We start from the raw sequence: 20,390 nt of genomic DNA, 5'->3' as shown, positions 1-20,390 counted from the left end.
ACTTACGTACTGTTGATATCTTCTATAGTAAGAACTTATTATTAGAGTATTTTTAAAAAAATCATTAAAATAATGGGAAAAAAGAACTCTCAGGCTTTAAGCATAGTCAATCAGAAGTTATCACTCAAGTCGCTGAGTTAGAGAATAGAGAAGGTAGATTAAGTGGAATATTATCCACTTAGGTTTGGGTTTGATGAGCAGTGCTTTGGGAAAATCTAATAGCTTTGCCCTTGCAGACACTAAGATAGAAGGACCTAGAGCCCAGGAGAGAAAACTGGGCTGGAGACACAGATCCAACGGTCACCAAAGTAAGTGGCAATTTTAGCCAAGGGAATAAATTAGATTAGTCAAAGAGATGGTGTTGTGAGAAACAAAGTCTAGAGACTTTTGCCAGAGTTTATCTCAGCAGACTAGCTGAGGTGAGGCTCTATTACAGTGAAATGAAGAATGAAAGAAAGTGAAGAAGTAGAGAGAACAGATAACAAGCAAAAAGCTTGAAGGCAAGTGAAGAAAACTAGGTGGAAATTTGGTGGTAGCTAGAGAGTCCTGAGGATAGTCAGGGGAGAATTTTCTTACAAAAGATGAGATGAGAAAAGCAAGCATATTTAAAAGCTCACAGGAAGGAGCCAGTAAAGGAGGGGAGGTGAAAGTCATGGTTAACAAGAAGAATAAAGAAAAAGTGAGGCTGTAAAGGAGAGGGTAAGAAATGAGATCCAGGATACACTACAGCACATCTGGCAAGATTAGGTTTAGATACAAGAGCTTTCTTATAGAGACAAAAGGAAAGGTCAAGACAGAAAGCCACATAGGATAAAGAAAGCAGACAGTTTTCTTCCACTAGTCTTTATATGCAAACAGATGTCACCTAGTCACCTGTTAAGCTGAGAGGAGATGGAGAGGAGGAGGAGTTAGAGGTTGGAGGAACACCAAAGGAGCCCAGTTGAAACCCAAGACACAGATTTGCATGACAGTGTAACTGTTTTCCCTAAGAACTCCGGGACTTTGATGCAGGAGCAGAGGATGGGTTGTCATTGGTGCTATTTTAGAGGGTAAAATGAAAATGCTTCCAGGACAGCGAGACAAAGGACAGGTACTGAAGGTTCTCAAGTATTTTTCCCAACATCTTCAATTCTAAAGATATCTTTACCTTTATGTGGAGCACTTATTTACAAGGGAAAAAACTAGGTCTTCTTAAAAACAGTTCCCTGGCTCTGAGTATAGCTGCTCTGTGATGAGATTATTTTAAGTAAATTTTATTTTTGGTCTTTGGATTACTTTGTAAGCAGGGCCATCATAAATCTGGATAGCAAGTGCCAGTCTTATACTTAAGGGAGAAAAAAGTTTGTGTAATTCAAATGAACTGTTAAAGTAATTAAATATCTATGTAAGTACTTTGTAAGTTCATGAGAAAGAATCAGAAGACTATACAAAAAAAAATCTAATTTTTTTTTGTGTGGGGTGCTAGAATTGTAGATTTTGAACAATTTTCTAGCATTTAAAAACTGTTAGTACTATGGGGCGCCTGGGTGGCTCAGTTGTTAAGCGTCTGCCTTTAGCTCAGGTCATGATCCCAGGGTCCTGGGATCGAGCCCTTCATCGGGCTCCCTGCTCCTCAGGAAGCCTGCTTCTCCCTCTCACACTCCCCTTGCTTGTGTTCCCTCTCTCGCTGTGTCTCTGTCAAGTACATAAATAAAAAATCTTAAAAAAAAAAACTGTTAGTACTATAAAAGAGCTTAAAATAATTAGAACTTAACAATTTCAAATTGTTTTTAAAATGTTAAACAAATAGATGAAAACCCCAAGTATATATAAGTTTTCATCAATTTGGGAGACTTCAAAGGAAAAAGTCATTACTATTATGAAATCATAATATATTGTTCATATTGTTATGAAGTCCTATCTTCAGTTAGCCTAAGTATATTTCATTGCTACTTTTTTTTTTAATTCTGAGAGAGCGCGAGAGCTCACGAGCAAGGGGAGGGGCAGAGGGAGAGAGAGAGAGAGCATCCTCAAGCAGACTCCCCACTGAGCGTGGAGTCCAACACAGGGCTTGATCCCAGATCCCTGAGATCATGACCTGAGCCGAAATCAAGAGTTGGAGGCTTAACCGACTAAGCCACCCAGGTGCCCCTCATCACTACTTTTAATAAAACTAAATGGCCAGATATGTACCATTTACACACAATAAAAAACAAAAACAAACAAACAAAAAAACCTCTTCAAAAGATATTTATCATTGAGAGGATTACCTTGTCTTTTGACTGTCCTTGCCGAGCAATTGCATCATATTTAATTTTTCCTTCAGCATCCACCTGAATGGCCAGTGCATTTGACATTTTTTTCTTTCGCCCCATATCAAGTGGATACTGGGCCACATGGATCTCTGGAAAAGCACCTCCATCTCCAAAATCCTATGTATTAAAAAGAAAAATAAGAATATTTAATTGTAATTTCAGATTCAAGATTCATTCATTCAACAATTATCAGATGTTGTTATACTAGATGCTAGAGATATAGCAATAAAGAAAACAGAGGTCCCTGATCTTGTACAGTGTACATCCTAGTGGGCACAGATATAAAAAGCCTAATCTTTGGCTTGTGATAAATGCCTTGAAAATATAATGGGACTGCAAACAGAGGCTACTTTCAATAGGGCAGGGACGGCCTTTGTGAAGAAGTAACATGAGCTAAAAGCCTGAATAATGAGAAATCAGGCATAGGAAGATGTGAGGGAAGCATTTTCTAGGCAGAGCAAATAGTGTGAAGGCCCTGCTGCAAGAATGAACTTGGAATGTTCTAGGAAACAAGTGGAAAACAGGCCCCGATGTGGGGCTGGAGCCTGCTGAGGACAGAGGAGCAGACACACAGGTGATAAGCTTGCATGGGTAGACAAACACCAGATCATGAAAGGGCTTCTAAACCATGGCAACAAATCTAGATTTTTATATGTTTATATATATTAAGAAATTAAGGACAGTGTTTAGGACAAGGAAAAGACTTTTAGTTTTAGCATATATAATTTTCTTAGTGAGTAACCATTCAAGCTATAATAGTGCAGAAATGTAAAGAATTTTTTCTTGGAACCAGACTTTCATAACGTATTTATTCATGTTCCACAAGAAGCAAATAAACAGACTACGAAGGCTCAAGAAATGAGTTCACCATTTTTCTAATGGTGACTGTATACAATTATTTAGAAGAGAGGACTATGACTTCTAAAGTAGAACAAGCTAAGTAAAGCCTGTTGATGAAGTTTAGTATTACAAAAAAAGGTAGCTCATCAAATACACAAAGGAATATTAAATATAATTTTTAAATAATTTTGTTAAATTTAGTAATATTTGCTTAGGACCTTATTATAATGTACAAAATATAATCCACACTCATTTAATTCTTGTATTTCTTCAACATCTCATATTTTCATATGGAAAAAATTCAAGTTTAGAAAAGTTAAGTGATTTTTTTTTTTTTTTTAAGATTTTATTTATTTATTTGACAGAGACAGACAGCTAGAGAGGGAACACAAGCAGCGGGAATGGGAGAGGGAGAGAAAAGCAGGCTCCCCGCTGAGCAGGGAGCCCGATGTGGAACTCGATCCCAGGACCCTGGGATCATGACCTGAACTGAAGGCAGACGCTTAACGACTGAGCCATCCAGGCGCCCAAGTTAAGGGATTTTCCCAAGATGTCATAGCTAGCACATGCAGGATTTGAACTCAGATCTTCTGACTCCAAAAAACTTTGTATTTTCTACTGAACTAAAATTCCCTTCTTTTAGCTCAAAAAAGGGCAAGTCAGTACTACCAAAAAATGATAGGAAAAAAATATTTTTTAAAATTTTTATTTAAATTCTAGCTCGTTAACATACAGTGCAATATTAGTTTCAGGAGTAGAATTCAGTGATTCATCACTTACATACAAGATAGGAAAAAATATTAAAATCAATCATTTAGAGGAGGTTTGATGGAAAAACTTTATGAAACAACAACTTCTTTTTTAAGGTTTTATTTATTTATTTGACAGAGAGAGACTCCCCAAGCGGGGGAGTGGCAGTCAGAGGGAGAGGGAGAAGTAGGCTCCCCGCTGAGCAAGGAGCCTAATGTGGGGCTCCATCCCAGGACCCTGGGATCATGACTGAGCTGAAAGCAGAAGCTTAACTGACTGACCACCCAGGTGCCCTGAAAATAACAACTTTTATAAGACCTCCTCCTTCAAGAAATATTCCATTAGATCTTGGACATGTGATTTCCTAGGTATAATATGCTTACTTGCTGAAGAAAAATTTTGACCTTTTTAAAAACAAACAATAAAGCTAAGGGAGACATTTTCTTATAAATTAGGTAGAAAATTGTTAAAGCATTCCCGAGAAAGATGCTACCTGTACCCAGGCCATCAATCTGACACATGCTCAGATTTGCTGGGGCTCTTGAAATATAATAAGCACTTCAGAACTGTGGATGTGGCATTATGCGGTCATTAAGCTTACCAGAAAATCATAGCTTTTACTCTGAAAACTAGAACAAAATGCTTTCTGCATAGAACGTTCACTCCCCTACAAAAGCATTCAGAGTATTTCCAGATTAGCTGGCCATTTTGGTTTGATTTTCAAATAAACTGTTCTGTTCTACCAGGATATATGAAACCTTTAGTCAAGTAAGATTTTAAGAAGTTAATAGTCCCTGAATGTCATAATGCTGAAATGGAAATGTGGATGAGATTTCTGTTGTATGTAAAATGATGCCTGCCATCCCCTGCCTTATAATCTATTGAGAGGCAAACAAAGAATATCTAGCATCCCTCCAAAGAGACATACTACCCTTCTCTTAGATAATGCCAATCACTACCTTTCTGCCCCAGAGAAGAGGGCATTATAGCCTCCTTGATAATCTTCTATTTTGCACAAATTACACTATCAGTGAAAACAAAAGCAACAACAACAATCCCATAGTAAGACTGGCCTTCACACATTAGAATTAATAAGGTCTAGAGGAGAGCTGAGAAAAAAAAACAAGGAAATTTTTTAGAAGATATGATCTAGTTGGGAGTTTGTCTTCTAGGCTCTATAGAGTGTTCTGGTAGGTAGGGGGAATCCTAAACATGGGAGAGACTGAGAATACAGACGGCAACTTGTTGGGTGCAAAGCAACAAATTTCAGTCCAATGAATACTTAGTTCACTAGGATCACCACTTGGAGGCATATAAAAAAAGGTAAGGGCATGAGCCCTTCACATTTGTAAGGTAAAAATCACAACCATAAAAGAACAAAATGTAACAAAGTGATAAAATGAAAATACCTGGGTACAAAAATGAATGGTATAAGAACAGAGAATTTTAGTAGGGCAGGGACATTCCTTGGGAAGTGGAGGAAGGAAATTTGCAGGAGTCAGAAGGAATATTGAGAAATGGAGAAGAAAAAGGCTTGATCAAAGAGGAAGTGGTCTCGGGGAAGCAAAATAGTTAAGTCTCAAATATTTGCTTTTCTCCCTAGATGAAAAAGATGGTCAAGCATGGGAAATCTTCCCTGGAATTAGGGAAAGGAATATGTATTGAACTGCAGTACAGGATACAGAGTAACTAGGAGGACAGGTACTGCCAAAGATGTTTGTTTTTTGGGAACAAGCTAAAGATATAAAAAATCATTCCAGATTTCTTCTTTCTCCCTCACTGCCTCCAATTCTACCATCAAATTCTCTTAAACCTTCTAAAAAATTTACCTAATCTGTATATTAGACCTATATAAACATTCTCAAATTGAAGACAAGAAAACAGATGAAGGGAGGTCAGGATCTGCCCAGGGTCACACAAACAGTAAGAAGCACAGGTATGATGCAAAAACACTTATTTTTATTTATTCTTTTAAACTACTTGCCAGTGCTCTTGCCACTATACTTAACGGGAAGGAAATCAGAAAAAGAAATACTGCTGGTGTTTTCCCTGGAGGAAGGCTGTCTCTGCAGGGTTATGTGGCATTGCGTGCGTTCAGGGAGAAGGGAGGGAAAGGCACCCGAACATGAACTTATTCTTTCATTTTCTCCTCTTACTTTCCCATTATTTTCCATATGCAATAATTGCTGATTTACAGAGGGTATGTTAGTTTCTTTTGTACATGTTTAATAGTTGGACATAAGAAGAGATATAAGCACATATAATTCTCTTGTGATCACAAAGCAGCGATAATAAGACAGAAGAAAAAGATCAGTGCCCTAAGGGGAGTACACGTCTTATGAACACACAACCAGGATTTCTAGCATATTGGTATTCATGTGCAGAGGTTCTAGGGTTTAAATTTATTTTACAAGGGTTAGCACAATTACTTACCTCTAATAACCGAGGTATCCAGCCTTTCCGGTACCCGTATGGGGGAGGTTCTCTTCGGGAGGAGACCAGTGAGGTCTGTCGTGATCTCTGGGATCTTGCCTTTTCTTCAGCCTCAAGCTGGTCCTGAGATAGCTGAGTAGGTGCAGGTAAAAAGCTATAAGCAAAGATAATAAAAGTCAGAATTTTAAAAAATTCTTACATTTGATCATTGCAATTTGGCCATCAGAGACTATTTTACTATAATACTTTTTCCCTTGAGCAGAAGGTCAAACATTTTGATGATTTATGGCAGTGTTAAATATCAGTCATTTTGTCTGAAAAGAAATAAGTACTCAGAGACATACAATAAAAAACGTTTGACTAGGATGCAGGCAAATCGTGCCCAGAATAAAAAATTGATAGTTCATATAATAGATAAACCATAAACTATTGAGTTTTTATGCTTTCTTGTAACAAGCAAGGAAGCATCCTCTATTACCCAGGGGCCAACTGTCTAGTATATGATTGCCTTAGTGTCTTTACTACTTTCATACTCCTTATTTTTAACTGCTTTACTTTTATGCTTCTTACTTTTAACTATTTTAGTGTCAATACAAAAAAATAAGTATTAGTACTGAATGTAACAAAGAGGTGGATAAAAGAAAATACAAGTTGCATATTTAAGTGTGTTTTCCCAAAGGTATCTAGTTTAGAATGCAATTTAAAAGTTAAGAGGTCAAAGATTCAAAGCAGAAATTCTAAAGATGTAGTCTGTTATTCTTTAATCAAAGCAACCTTTCTACCAAGCAATTCTTAGCAACTTTGAAGTATGATAAATATTATTATAGAGATACCCCAAAGGACCACAAAAGGATCCCAATAAATGAATAATACATTTAATGGAAAAGTTAAGGTTTCTTTGTGATTCTTGGCTAGTAAGCATATTTGAGTAAACAATAGAACTTATTTATTCAAAATATTTACTGATCACTTGGGTGCAGGTACTGTGCTAGGTACGCAAGACTATAAACTGAGAAAGACAGGTTACAGTTTTGCAGAGGCGAGACAATCCCTCATACAAATCCATAATTACAAATTCTGTTAAATGATGAAGGAAAAGTATAGAGTGCTATGACAACATACATAAGAGGGATCTAATCGGTCTAGAGAGTCAGGTACTGTGATGGTTAAGAGCCCAGAGTTCAAATCCTACCTATGCCAGGTAGTAACCCAGATAAGTTACCTACCTCTCTGAACCTCTGTCTTCTCATCTGTAGAGACAGATCGAAAGACTACCTACCTCACAGAGTTGCTCTAAGTACTAAATGAGAAAATCTATGAACCCCAGGCACAGTGTCTAAATACTGTTCAATACATACTTGATTCCCCCAGTTTGGGTTAGTTGCCCCCATCCATGCTCCTACAAGACTCCCTATGTACCATTACTGTAACATCTATCTTACTGTATCAGAATCATCTACTCATTTACCTTTCTTTTTCTCACTAGACTAAGCAACTTGCAGGAATCATGCCTTCTGCTTCTTTTATCCCTAACTCCCCAGGCATTGTCTAGCTCACAGCAAGGGCTACTTAAAAGTTTGCAGGAGAACTAAATTCACTCTGCCCTTTGCACTCACCATCTTTATGTCACTACAATGTTATATGCCTTCAGCCATCTCAAGATCTTCACATTTGCTATTCCATCTGCCATAAAATATTCTATTTCAGAACATTCTTTCCTATAGTGCTTTTATAGAAAATTCTTCCCCAGTTCATTCATTCATTCATATTTAAAGATTTTAATAAGTAATCTCTACACCCAACATGGGGCTTGAACTTACAACCCCAAGATCAACAGTCCCATGCTCTACTGACTGAACCAGCCAGGTGCCCCCATCCTAGGTCTTTCAGTCTTTCCTTCTTAGCATTCATGTCTCTTCTCAATTATACCTCCCCACAGCTGTTTTCTGACCACCTCATCCAAAACGGCAGCCCCGCATTTTGAGTCACTCTGTCCTTTTATCTTTATTTTATTCCTAGTAATCACTACCTGAAATCGCATTTTTTTTAAAGATTTTATTTATTTATTTGTCAGAAAGAGAGAGCGAGAAAGCAGAGCAGGGAGAGCGACAGGCAGAGGGAGAAGCAGGCTCCTCGCTGCACAAGAAGCCTGATGTGGGACTCTACCCCAGGACCCTGGGATCATGACCTGAACAGAAGGCAGACTCTTAACTTTCAAGTGCCCTGAAATTGCATTATTGATTTGTTTACACACACACACACACACACACACGAATATGGTCTGTCTCTCCTAGAATATAAGCGCTTTGAAAATAAAGGAGTTTGCCAGACTGATTTAATACTGTAAAACCAGCACTAGAATAGTGTCTGGAACATGGTAGACCTTTGACAAATACTAACTGAATGAGGAATGAATGGATGGATGAATGGAGTCAAAAGTTTTGGGCTTCTACCATAGTTATATTCAGTACACCATGTATATCTAATACATAGGAGGGACACAAAGATGGTTACAAAGAAGCCAAAATATTTATTTATCTTCTCTTTTCTTTACCTTCTGCTGAAAGAACTGGTTACCAATATGATCAAAAGGCAGGCAGCCTGCCAAAGCAGAGTTTAGACAATTCAGTAAACAGATAACTTGGCCTGGATTAGGGTCTGAACATACTCTAGTCTTCCAGAGGGTCTTAACTGTGCTGCTTCTTGTAAAGGATGACATTCCCACAAAGAGGCACACTCCTGTGGTGGCAGGGTAGGGGGAAGGAGTACATAGTGGGCTGTGGGTTGTATACGCAAGCAGAAGTCTACCTCAGTGGTTCTCAACTGGGGGGCAAAATAACTACAATGTAGGTATTTGACAATGTCTGGAGACATTATGATAGTCAAGTCTTGGGGATAGGGAATGGAGAGGGGGCGGGGGAGGGGTGCCACTGGCATCTAATGGATAGAGGCCAAAGATGCTGCTAAACATCTTACTATACATAGGACAGCCCCACACCAGAATGAATTATCCAGTCCAAAACATCAACAGTGCCACTGTTGAGACATCTTAGTCTACTCTTTCCCCTTCACCAAATAAAGCGTATTAAATGCAAGTGATATTATTAGATACATAACCCCAAATACACTTGAATTTAGAGAACTAAATCAGTATGACTTTAAGTCTTTAGTAAAAATAATTGGTGACACCAATACTGTAACACATCAGTATGTCAAGTCCCTGCTGTTAAGTAATCCTTGGTAGATGTTGGAGATAAATAACATTTCACCTGGAATCAAATCAAACAGAACTCAACGAAATCAGAAAACCATGTAGTCCTCAAGGCTAGCCACTTAAAGACCGCACTCTACCACTGCAATTTTAAGCACACAATACCCACAACATCTGTTATTTTTCCCGTGTCCTTTTCAAATTCCACCTTTTCCACAATACCTTTCCTCATAACTCTGGTAATCTTTGCACTCAAATGTTTGCTGCTTGTAACATTTACTAAAGAAAACTCCCTAGTCCATTCAACTTATTTAATCTAATTCTTTTGCACTTAAGGTTAGTATTACACAAGTGAGCATTCTGTGTTATTCTCTTTCCTATCTGTATGTCTTGTACCCCATCTTCCCTGCAAAGACCGTTAGATTTCTTTTTGTATACACACAAACCCTAGGATAGAACAAGGCACCCAAAATTAATTCCCCCAAGAATTTTCTGATTAAAACATTTTGCGGGATTAACTGTCATCAGCCAGGAAAAATAAGTGTGAGGAGAATCAAGTGTGTTTAGGGAGCTCAAGCTTATGTCCTAAAACGATTACTTTCTTTACAACCATCTTTGACAACTCAACTTTTCCTGCTTCATCCGCAGGGAAAGTTTTTCTACTTGGATGGGGCAACAAGGTCGCGGACTAGTAGGAGTTATGTAACTCCTCGGAATCTCCCAGTTAAGCACCTCTTTCTCAAAGGCGGGGACCACTTTACATGCGGTTACCAAGGCAACTGGGAACAGCAAAAACCTGAAGGGGTTCTATCTACGGAAGAAATTCTAAGGTCCAAAGTTAAAAGTGCGGAGCAGCAGCGCATTATTAGTAGACAGTGGCCACCACCAGTGGCTATTTAAAAAAATCTCTGTTCAGTGCCGGCCGCCCCTTTTTGTTCAGGAATCCTTGTTTCGGGGCACAGGCGAGACGTCGGCAGACGAACGGCGGTAAGCCGGGCAGTCGGCCCCCGCCGCTTCACTTCGCTCAAATAAGCCACTGCCCTGCACAGCCCCGCCGTGTCCGCCCGAGCCGCGGACCAGACGGAGCGCTCTCCACAACCCCAAGATGCTCAAGCGAAAAACACGTGCGACTCCTTGGCATCTGAGGCCGGAGAACTATTCGCCACGCCGAGGCTTTCGGCCCTAGTGAGGGGACGAACTCAACCCGGGAAACTGCTCAGGAAAGACCCCAGCTTCAGTGAGGCCTAGTCGCCCCGGAAGCCGGGAGCAGGGCCTAGCCGTAGTCGCAGCCCACGTCGCTCTGTGTCCCGAGCCAGGTCAGCGCCCGGAGACAGTGGGCAGAGAAATGAAAAAGGTGGGTTCTCCCAGACCCTTCCGTATCGAGGACCCCCATCAACAACCCACCTGGTGAGCGCCATCTTCTTCCGCTTCTTCCAGCGCGAGCGACAGCACCGCGGGGCGGGTCTTTCCCCTTGATGGGGAGGGGAAAGGAAGGAGCTCGCGATGCGCAGGCGCCTCAGCCGAAAGGCCTTCTGGGATTTGTAGTTCTTTGAACAACAGTACAGTTCGGTTCTGTCCTAACCAGACTGAGCGGTTACGAGATAAGGGCTTCAGTTAAGAAAGGCAGATGCATCCGTTGTACAGTGTGACAGGATAGGGCGTTCCCTAGGCAAAATAACGAAGGTGAGATGCCTTTCAAGCTGCTTATTTTGTTCCCCACTCAGTCTCATTCTCCTTGTAGGGATCCCCAATACAAGAGTATCCCAGGAACGGCAACGTTAAATAAAAGGGGGTGACAGGGTTTTAAAACAATAGGAAATCGTGAGACTGTCGAATCGAGAGTTTGGGGACGCTCTAAAAACATTCACACTCGAAACTTTTCTTTAAACGCTGTCTCCTACCTACACACCCCACCCCCAAAACACTCTCCTGGGAAGGTATTGTATGATCCTTGGTAAGTTACCTTTACAACACTTGCTTTGTGTATTATGTTCTGTTTTTATGTATGTACGTGTTTTATATTACGTGTTTTACGTAGATTATGGGTTAAACATAATCCTCGATGAACCGGTAGGATAAATGAAATCTGCTTACAAATACTGAAGAGAGGGAAGTAGGTGGAGTATAGATGAAATGAGAATAACCGTTTTTGATCACTGTTGAAGCTGGATCATGGGGAAAGGGATGTTCATTATACTAACACGTTTGATATTCTCCATGATAAAGAGTAGATACAAACTTTTAGTTGCAGTATAGCACACATACAGAAAGGTGCATACAGTGTAAGTGTACAGCTCTTTGAATTTTCCCAAACCAACCACACTACTTTGAGCATCAGAAGCAGCATCCCCTACCCAAGATGCCTCAATTTCTGGTGACAAGATGTTGTAGGTTCATCTAGTATTTTTTCTACTCCAGACTTGGAATCAGTCATTTCTCCAAGGAGCCCTCCTTTAAGTGGGAAAGTGATATTTAGAGAAAATGATTTGGATGCTACAAATGTTCATTGTTATTGGGCTGATTATTGTTTGTAAGCCTTTTTAGCCTACAGATCTAAAAAATTTAGATATACACACATATTTTTTGAGAAAATGCATCATGCATTTATATTAATATTTTCAATGCAAACTTAGGATTACACAGATTTTACTTAACTTTGATTTTATATGCATATCTCTTCTGAAAATCTTGGTGCCTAATGACATTAACATAATTACATATGTCGATAACAATTAATTAACATAATTAACATAATTGCTTTATCCTACTGTATATATAAAATAGTTTCAGAGTAACATTACTAAAATGATTACTAAACCTATGCTTACTGATAAGTTTCGGCCTTTTTTTTTTTTTTTGCAATTCTTTTTGCCCTTAGAGTATATCTCTCTAGGTGTGTATAGTCAAATTGCATTGCTTCAAAGTGACTTGGGGAGAGGTGCACCTGATAGGCTCAGTTGGTAGAGTATGCAAGTCTTGATCTCAGGTTTTTAAGTCTGAGCCCCATGTTAGTGTAGAGATTTCTTAAAAATAAATAAACACAGTCACTTGGAATAGTTCCTCTCTGTGAGATTATGCCACCAACTTGATAGTCAGGTTTATTTCTTTTTGCTTTGGATTCTTGGGCGTTGCCTTAAAAAAATTGTTTTGTGAAACAGTTACATGGTTTCAAAGCCAAAATTTACCAAACTGGTAGTACATTTAGAGAAGTCTAGATTCTTTCCCTGACCCTTCTGTCATTTTCCCTTCCTCTCCCTATAGATAATCTTTTTAAAAAAATTTTATGGTTTATCCCTTCACTTAAAAATATACACAAACACATATATATTTGTATGCTTCTCTTTCTTTCTTAGACAAATGGTAGATACCATACACACTTTTCTCCACCTTCCTTTTTTTCACTTATTATTATATCTTGGAGATCACTGTTTTGCCGTATATAGAAATCACATTGGAGATTTTGAGTAGAGAAGACACATGATCTGATTTGTGTTTTATGAAGATCCCTATGATTGCTGTGTTGAAAATGAACTCCAAGAAGCAAGGAAGGAAAGAAGGAGACCAGTTGTGTGGCTTTTGTGATAATTCAGGGGATAGATGCTGATGGTTTAGGGAGGGAGGTAGTAGTAGAGATGGTAAGAAGAGATTGGAATCTGGATCCATTTTGAAGGTAGAACTAACAAATTTTAATGATAGAATTGATGTGAAGTATGAAAGAGAATAATCAAGGATGGTTCTGAGGGTTTTTGTCTGAGAAATTAGAGGGATGGAATTGCCATTTACTAAGATGGGAAAATTGCAAGAGGGCATGTTTGTGGGAGAAGATCAGGAGTTTGGCTTTGAACATGTTATATTTGAAATGGTTGTTAGACAAAGACAGCCAAGTAAAGATGTCATGTAAGCAGTTGTATATACAAGTTTGAAGTGTGGGGGGAAAGGTCTGGGCTGGAGACCTTTGGGGGTAGATGGTATGTAAATTGATGATACTGGATGAGATCACCTAGGGAGTGAGTATAGCTACAGAAGAGAAGCAGTTCAAGGGCAGATTGGCGAGATGAAAAACCAGTGAAGGAAACTGAAAAGGAATGGCCAGAGGTTTGATCAATGGAATTATTGGAGATAAAGCATCCATCTTCCTTTTGGATGGGAAACTATAAGATTGTAGGCTTGAGTTACCAGTATTTATCTATCCTGGCAGATAGCAAGAGCCTGTGACAGGAAAGAATGAGGCCACCATGCAAGAAAGAAGGACACCAAAAGGGTAAAGAGGAGAATAAGAGATTGAGAGATGTTGAGACCTCTAACAACATTTTGGGAATTCCTGGATTCAGCAGTGCCTGAAGACTGCACCATCCTGAATTTTTTATTTATTTATTTATTTATTTATTTATTTATTTATTTAGTCATCCTGAATTTTTTAAATTAAGTGAGCCAATGAATTATTTTGTTGGCTTTAAGTTAGTTTGAATTGATTCTCTATCATTAGCAATGGAAAGGAGTTTATACAATATTTATTTTCCGCGCTCCATTAATACTTGTTTCTCCCCAAGTTTTAACATTTATCACATTTTATAGATTTTGATGGTTTACTTGACTGCAAAGAAGATTGAATCTCTCTCCTCTCCTGTGCCTGAACAATCTTGGGCAAGTCCTCAACCCTCACTGGATATAGACTCCTTATCTGTAAAAGCATAGGGTGGGACCAGATAATATCAAAGATCCCTTCTAGTGTCAATATCCTTTTATTCTTGGTACTTTTTTCTATTTTTTTTTTTTTTAAAGTACACCCAGTGTGGGGCTTGAACTCACAACCCTGGGATCAAGAGTTGCATGCTCTACAGACTGAACCAGCCAGGTAACCCATTTTTTTCTAGTTTTTAAATCTCTAGATAAAGAGTTTTAAAAATTTGCTGTTCCAGGAACTATGAATACACACAACTTAGATGAATCTGAGAGGCATCATGCTGAGTGAAAGAAGCCAGTCTCAAAAGATTATATATTACATTGGTCCTTGAGCAACGCAGGCATTAGGGACATCGACCCTCCATGCAGTCACAAATCCTTATATAACTTTGACTCCCCCAAAATGTAACTACTATAACTTAGTGTGAAATAAAATAACTTAAAACTTATAATATGGTAAGCTAGAGAAAAGAAAATGTTATTAAGAAAATCATAAGAGGGACACCTGAGTGGCTCAGTCAGTTAAGTGTCTGCCTTTGGCTCAGGTCATGATCCTAGGGTCCTGGGATGGAGCCCTGAGCCCCGTATCGGGCTCCCTGTTCAGCAGGGAGCCTGCTTCTCCCTCTGCCTGCAGCTCCCCCTGCTTGTGCTCTCTCTCTCTGACAAATCAATCAATCAATCTTAAAAAAACTCATAAGAGAAAATACAGTTACAGTACTGTACCGTATTGAATCAGTACACCTATTTTAGTTAAATTCCACCTATAAGTGGACCTCATGGTTCAAACCCATGTTGTTCAAGGGTCAACTGCATTTATGACATTCTTGAAATGACATAATTTTAGTGACAGAGAACAGATCAGTGTTTGCCAGAGATTAACAGTGAGGGTCAGATGTGACCGCCACAAGAAGTGTTTTGGGGTGATGGAATTGTTCTGTATCCTGATTGTGATGGTGGTTATACGCCTTTTATACATGTGTTAAAGTTCATAGAACTGTATACCAAAAAAGTCAGTTTTACTGTATGACAATTAAAGAAACCTGGTCTTGTTCTTGCTGCTCTACTGTTAGAAAGGAAATGGAAAATGAATTCATTTTCTATTGTCATGTAACAAATTGTCACAAACTTAATGGCTTAAGACAATACCCATTTATTAGCTCACATTTCTGTAGGTCAGAACCTGGCACAGCATGACTGGGTTCTCTGCCCAGGGGATCACAGGCTGAAATCATGATGTTGGCCAGGCTGGATTCTCATCAGGCTGAGGCTCTGCAGAAAAGTCCATCCCCAAGTGCGTTCTTGTTGTTGGCAGAATTTGGTTGCTTGCAGTTGTAGGATTGAGGTCCCTATTTTGTGTGCTCTCAGTCGGGACCACCCTCACCTCCTGCTGGCCACTCTCAAGCCCTTCCCATTGTGGATATTTGCTTTCTTCCAGACCAGCTGGGCACATCTCCTTCTCTTCTTGCCACCAGACCGAGAAGGCTCTCTGCTTTTAAAGGGCTCATTGATTAGGTCAGGCCCATCCAGACAATCTCCTTATCTTAAAGTCAACTTTGCCCTATAATGACATATTAACACCCCAGGGATTAATGCAAGGCATGTATGTAAAGGGCGAGCAGGGAGGGAGATCTTGGGATAGATCTTAGAATCCTATCTGTCACAGGATATAAGCCAAAAGGAAAACAAAAAACCCTATTTTGGTAAATGCAGGATTATGGATCACATCGTGTAGTGTAACAAGCATGATCCAGGAGTCTGAAGATATAAATTCAAGCTATGGCTTTACTAATAGACTGTGTTATTGTGGTCAGTGATGTGATATGGACCAGGAGTGAACGGCCAAGGAAGAATTCTTGAGATGTGTTCAGTGCAAAAAGGTTTTATTAAAGCAGGGGAACAGGACCTGTGGGCAGAAAAAGCTGCACTGTGATTGTGAGGAGCGATTGATTATATACTTTTAAGTTGGGGGGGGGTAGAGATAAAGGAAAGTTCTAAAGAGATTTTCATATGTTAAAGAAGATTGATGGGATCCTGGACGTCTGGCTGTTATCACGCTAAAGTTGCCTTTTGCCTCTAGCATTAACAGTGAGGCAGTTGTGAGTTCCTGGAGGAATGTCACACTTGGCCTGTCTCCAGAATTTATCAGTGGGCTGCAAGTTGTAAGGAAATTTAATTTTATCTACATTTCTTTAGCCTTTGTTCTCCTCATCAGTCAAGACACTTCTCTGGGCCCCAATTTTATCAAACTTAAAATGCTGATCATGTTGGCTGCTGTATGCATATCATAGAGTGATTTTGGGGACTTAATTGAGGTAATGTAGGTGCATATGTTTTACTCAACTCTAAAGCACTATGTAAATATATATAGTTATTACTGTTAATATTTTGGTTGACATTGATCTGCTTTAACCTCTGCTCCAAGAATGTATTATTTCTGCAAATCAGAGAAGGTCCCGGAAGCCAAGATAAAGGAGCTTAGATTTAATTCAGCAGGTAATTCGGAGCTGAGGGAGGACTTAAAAAGAGGGCTGGGTCACAGCAACTGGCAAGAAAGACAGTTCTTAAGTCAGAGTGGGTTTCTATGGTGATGAGAGACAAAGGAGGCCTCTGAGGACAAGGTTAAAGTAATTAACATGGGAAGTCGGTAAAATACAGACTAAGACCTAGGATGCAGGATTGAAAGAAAGGGGCGGAGAAGTGCTTCTAGGATCCACTCTCATTTCTCCTAAAGGCACATTCATGTGAAGCATTTCTACCAGTGATGGTCCCTCACTGTCCTTGGGGTATATAGAGAATAACAACTGACTTTAATAGCAATCTTGACAAAACATAATGAAGAAAGCAAATCTACTGCAAAAGCAATATGATATTATACCCCAAGGCCAAGCACTTTATTCAGTTTTGTGGGGGAGGGGGCTTGAGTTCCACGTGCTGGATCTTCCTCGAAGCATTCATCCCTCATTATCACAGGTAATTAGCAGCTGCCTGCTCGAAATAGAGAGCCCTGTTGCCAGGAACTATCAGCTCACTCCACTCCTGGTATTCCAGATAGAGGGGGGAATTCGTTCTCAGAGACGCGAGGACCTAACTTGATAACTAACTAGCTGTGACTCCAGAGCCACAAGTAACATAACTTATGAGGTGGTAGGGTGGAGGGGTTAAGCACAGATTCTGAAGTCAGCTTTCCTGGGCTCTTCTCCCAGCTCCCTTAGTTGTTGGCTGCACATCCTGGGCATACCACTTAACTTGTTTCTCAGGTTTTTTTTACTGGCCAAAAAAATTGGGAAAGTAAGTATAACCTATTCTCGTAAAGTTGTTGGAACAATGAAATGATGTAACTCATGTAAAGTGCTTAGAACAACACCCAGGGTTGATCTTATTGGCCTGAACAACATAAATTAAGCGTCTTGAGCTTCAGATTTTCCATTTGTAAAGTGAGGCAATTGAACTTAATTTTATTTCTAAGTTACCTTCTGCTTAACAGTCTATTCTTCTATATGATGGATATTTTCTTTATTTTTTTAATTTTTAATTTTTATTTTTTTTAGATTTCACTTATTTATTTGAGAGAGAGAGAGACAGAGATAGTGAGAGAGAGCACAAGTGGGGAGGAGAGGCAGAAGCAGGCTCCCCGCATAGCAAGGAGCCTGATGCGGGACTCGATCCCAGGACCCCGGGATCATGACCTGAGCCAAAGGCAGACGCTTAACCGACTGAGCCACCCAAGCGTCCTATGATGGATATTTTTATTTAATGCAGTGCCAGTATTTTATGCTCTGATGCCATTCTGCTTTAGTTATTGCTGCTTTATTTATATTCATTCTCTGGTGAAAAATAGCATTGCCTGACCTCCCTTTCATATGACTTCCCAATCTTTAAAAATTTTGTAGAATCAAAGTATTAGTTTGTATTAAAGTATAGTGAAAGAGGCCAGACTTACAGATTACTTAGTAACTGCAAGAGAAAAGGTGTAACTTTATAATGGAGAGATCTTGCCATCATCACTAGGATCATTTTTAGAAGGACAGTCTGACATTAGGTGCTTCCCCAATTACCTGATCAAGTCAGATCTAGCTTCCAGCTCATAAGAAATTCAGGAGATAGAGGAAAAGTTAAATAGCATAAGGAAACAGAAAAATCCAGAATGCGAGACATTCTACAGGACAACTGGGCTAGACTCTTCAAAATGTCAAAGTTATAAAGAAAAAAAGTAATAGAAAGAGCTGGATGAGACATACCAAATGCAATGAGTAATGAGTAAAAAAGCTTGATTGGATTCTGGTTCAGTTGGGGAAAACTGTAAAGATATTCTTGGGACATTTGAAGAAATTTGAATATGGACTGGTAGTAGACTACATTATGGAATTTTTGCTAAAAATGTCAACTGTTGTTAACATTTTGTTATATTTGCTTTCTCTGTCCCTCCCTGTCTGTCCCCCTTACTATAAACATACACACACACACAGATACACATACAGACACACACACACACACTTTGTTGTTGTTGTTAAGCTGAACTGTTAGAAAGCAAGTTGCACACATTTCATCCCCAAACCCTTTGGCATGCATCTCCTACGAATAAGGACATTCTCCTATAGCTAATATCATCCTAAATGAGGAAAAACTGAGAGCTTTTCCTCTATGCTCAGGAGTAAGACAAGGATGTTCAGTCTCACCATTTTTATTCGACATAGTACTGGAAATGTTTTTTTTTGTATATGGGTTTTATTATGTTGATGTATGTTCCCTCTAAACCTACTTTGTTGAGGTTTTGGTTTTTTTGTTTTTTATCATGAATGGATGTTGTACTTTGTCAAATGCTTTTTCTGCATCTATTGAAATGATCATATGGTTCTTATCCTTTCTCTTATTAATGTGGTGTATCATGTTGATTGATTTGCAAATATTGAACTACCCTTGCAGCCCAGGAATAAATCCCACTTGATCGAAGTGAATGATTTTTTTAAATGTATTATTGGATTTGGTTTGCTGGTATTTTATTGAGAATTTTTGCTTCTATGTTCATCAGGGATGTTGGCCTCTAGTTCTCTTTTTTTGGTGGTTTTGGTATCAGGGTAATGCTGGCCTCATAGATTGAATTTGGAAGTTTTCCTTCCTTTTCTACTTTTTGGAATTGTTTGAGAAGAATAAGTATTAACTCTTTTTTTAAGTGTTTGGTAGAATTCGCCTGTGAAGCTGTCTGGTCTTGGACTTTTGTTTCTTGGGAGTTTTTTGATTACTGATTCAATTTCTTTGCTGGTTATCAGTCTGTTCAAGTTTTCTCTTTCTTCCTGTTTCACTTTTGGTAGTTTATATGTTTCTAGGAATTTATCCATTTCTTCTAGGTTGTCCAATTTGTTGTTTTTCATAATATTCTCTTACAACTGTTTGTATTTCTGTGGTATTGTTATTTCTCCTCCTCATTGTGGTTTTATTTATTTGGGTCCTTTTTTTTTTTTTAAGATTTTATTTATTTATTTGACAGAGAAATAGAGAAAGAGCACAAGTAGGCAGAGCAGCAGGCAGAGGGAGAGGGAGAAGCAAACTCTCCGCTGAGCCAGGAGCTGGATGCGGGGCTCAATCTCAGGACCCTGGGATCATGACCTGAGCCGAAGGCAGCTGCTTAACCAACTGAGCCACCCTGGCACCCCTATTTGGGTCCTTTCTGTTTTCTTTTTGATAAGTCTGGCTAGAGGTTTATCAATTTTATTAATTTTTTCAAAGAACTAGCTCCTGGTTTCACTGATCTGTTCTATTGTTGTTTTGTTTTGCTTTTGTTTTTAGTTTCTATATCATTTATTTCTGCTCTAATCTTTTTTATTTCCTTCCTTCTGCTGACTTTAGATTTGCCAACAGCATTTTTAACAGAGCTAGAACAAACAATCCTAAAATTTGTATGGAGCCACAAAAGACCCCAAATAGCCAAAGTAATCTTTTTTTTTTTTTAAAGATTTTATTTATTTATTTGACAGACACAGCGAGAGAGGGAACACAAGCAAGGGGAGTGGGAGAGGGAGAAGCAGGCTCCCCGCAGAGCAGGGAGCCCGATGTGGGACTCGATCCCAGGACCCTGGGATCATGACCTGAGCCGAAGGCAGTCGCTTAACTGACTGAGCCACCCAGGCGCCCTAGCCAAAGCAATCTTGAAGAAGAAAAGCAAGCTGGAGGCATCACAATTC

General features: G+C 39.2%; 1 protein-coding gene across 2 annotated transcripts in view; it reads right to left on the bottom strand.

Moving 5' to 3' along the window:
- SNW1 (SNW domain containing 1) overlaps positions 1 to 11,005 on the bottom strand; it is a 32,830-nt gene extending 21,825 nt beyond the window's left edge. For both annotated transcript variants that reach the window (XM_034993039.1, XM_034993040.1), the window contains exons 1-3: positions 10,933 to 11,005; positions 6,318 to 6,471; positions 2,250 to 2,411 (exon numbers count right to left, since the gene is read on the bottom strand). In XM_034993039.1, the coding sequence (XP_034848930.1) occupies positions 2,250 to 2,411; positions 6,318 to 6,471; positions 10,933 to 10,946 (330 nt within the window). In that variant the 5' untranslated portion in view covers positions 10,947 to 11,005. The remainder of the gene's footprint in view (positions 1 to 2,249; positions 2,412 to 6,317; positions 6,472 to 10,932) is intronic.
- Between the last annotated feature and the right edge of the window lie 9,385 nt (positions 11,006 to 20,390).

The sequence above is a fragment of the Mirounga leonina genome, unplaced genomic scaffold, assembly GCF_011800145.1.
Source record: "Mirounga leonina isolate KUSES-001 unplaced genomic scaffold, KU_Mleo_1.0 Mir_82, whole genome shotgun sequence".
Classification (NCBI taxonomy): Eukaryota; Metazoa; Chordata; class Mammalia; order Carnivora; family Phocidae; genus Mirounga; species Mirounga leonina.
Note: the sequence above shows the minus strand (reverse complement) of the source record. Positions and strands in the feature narration are given on the sequence as shown.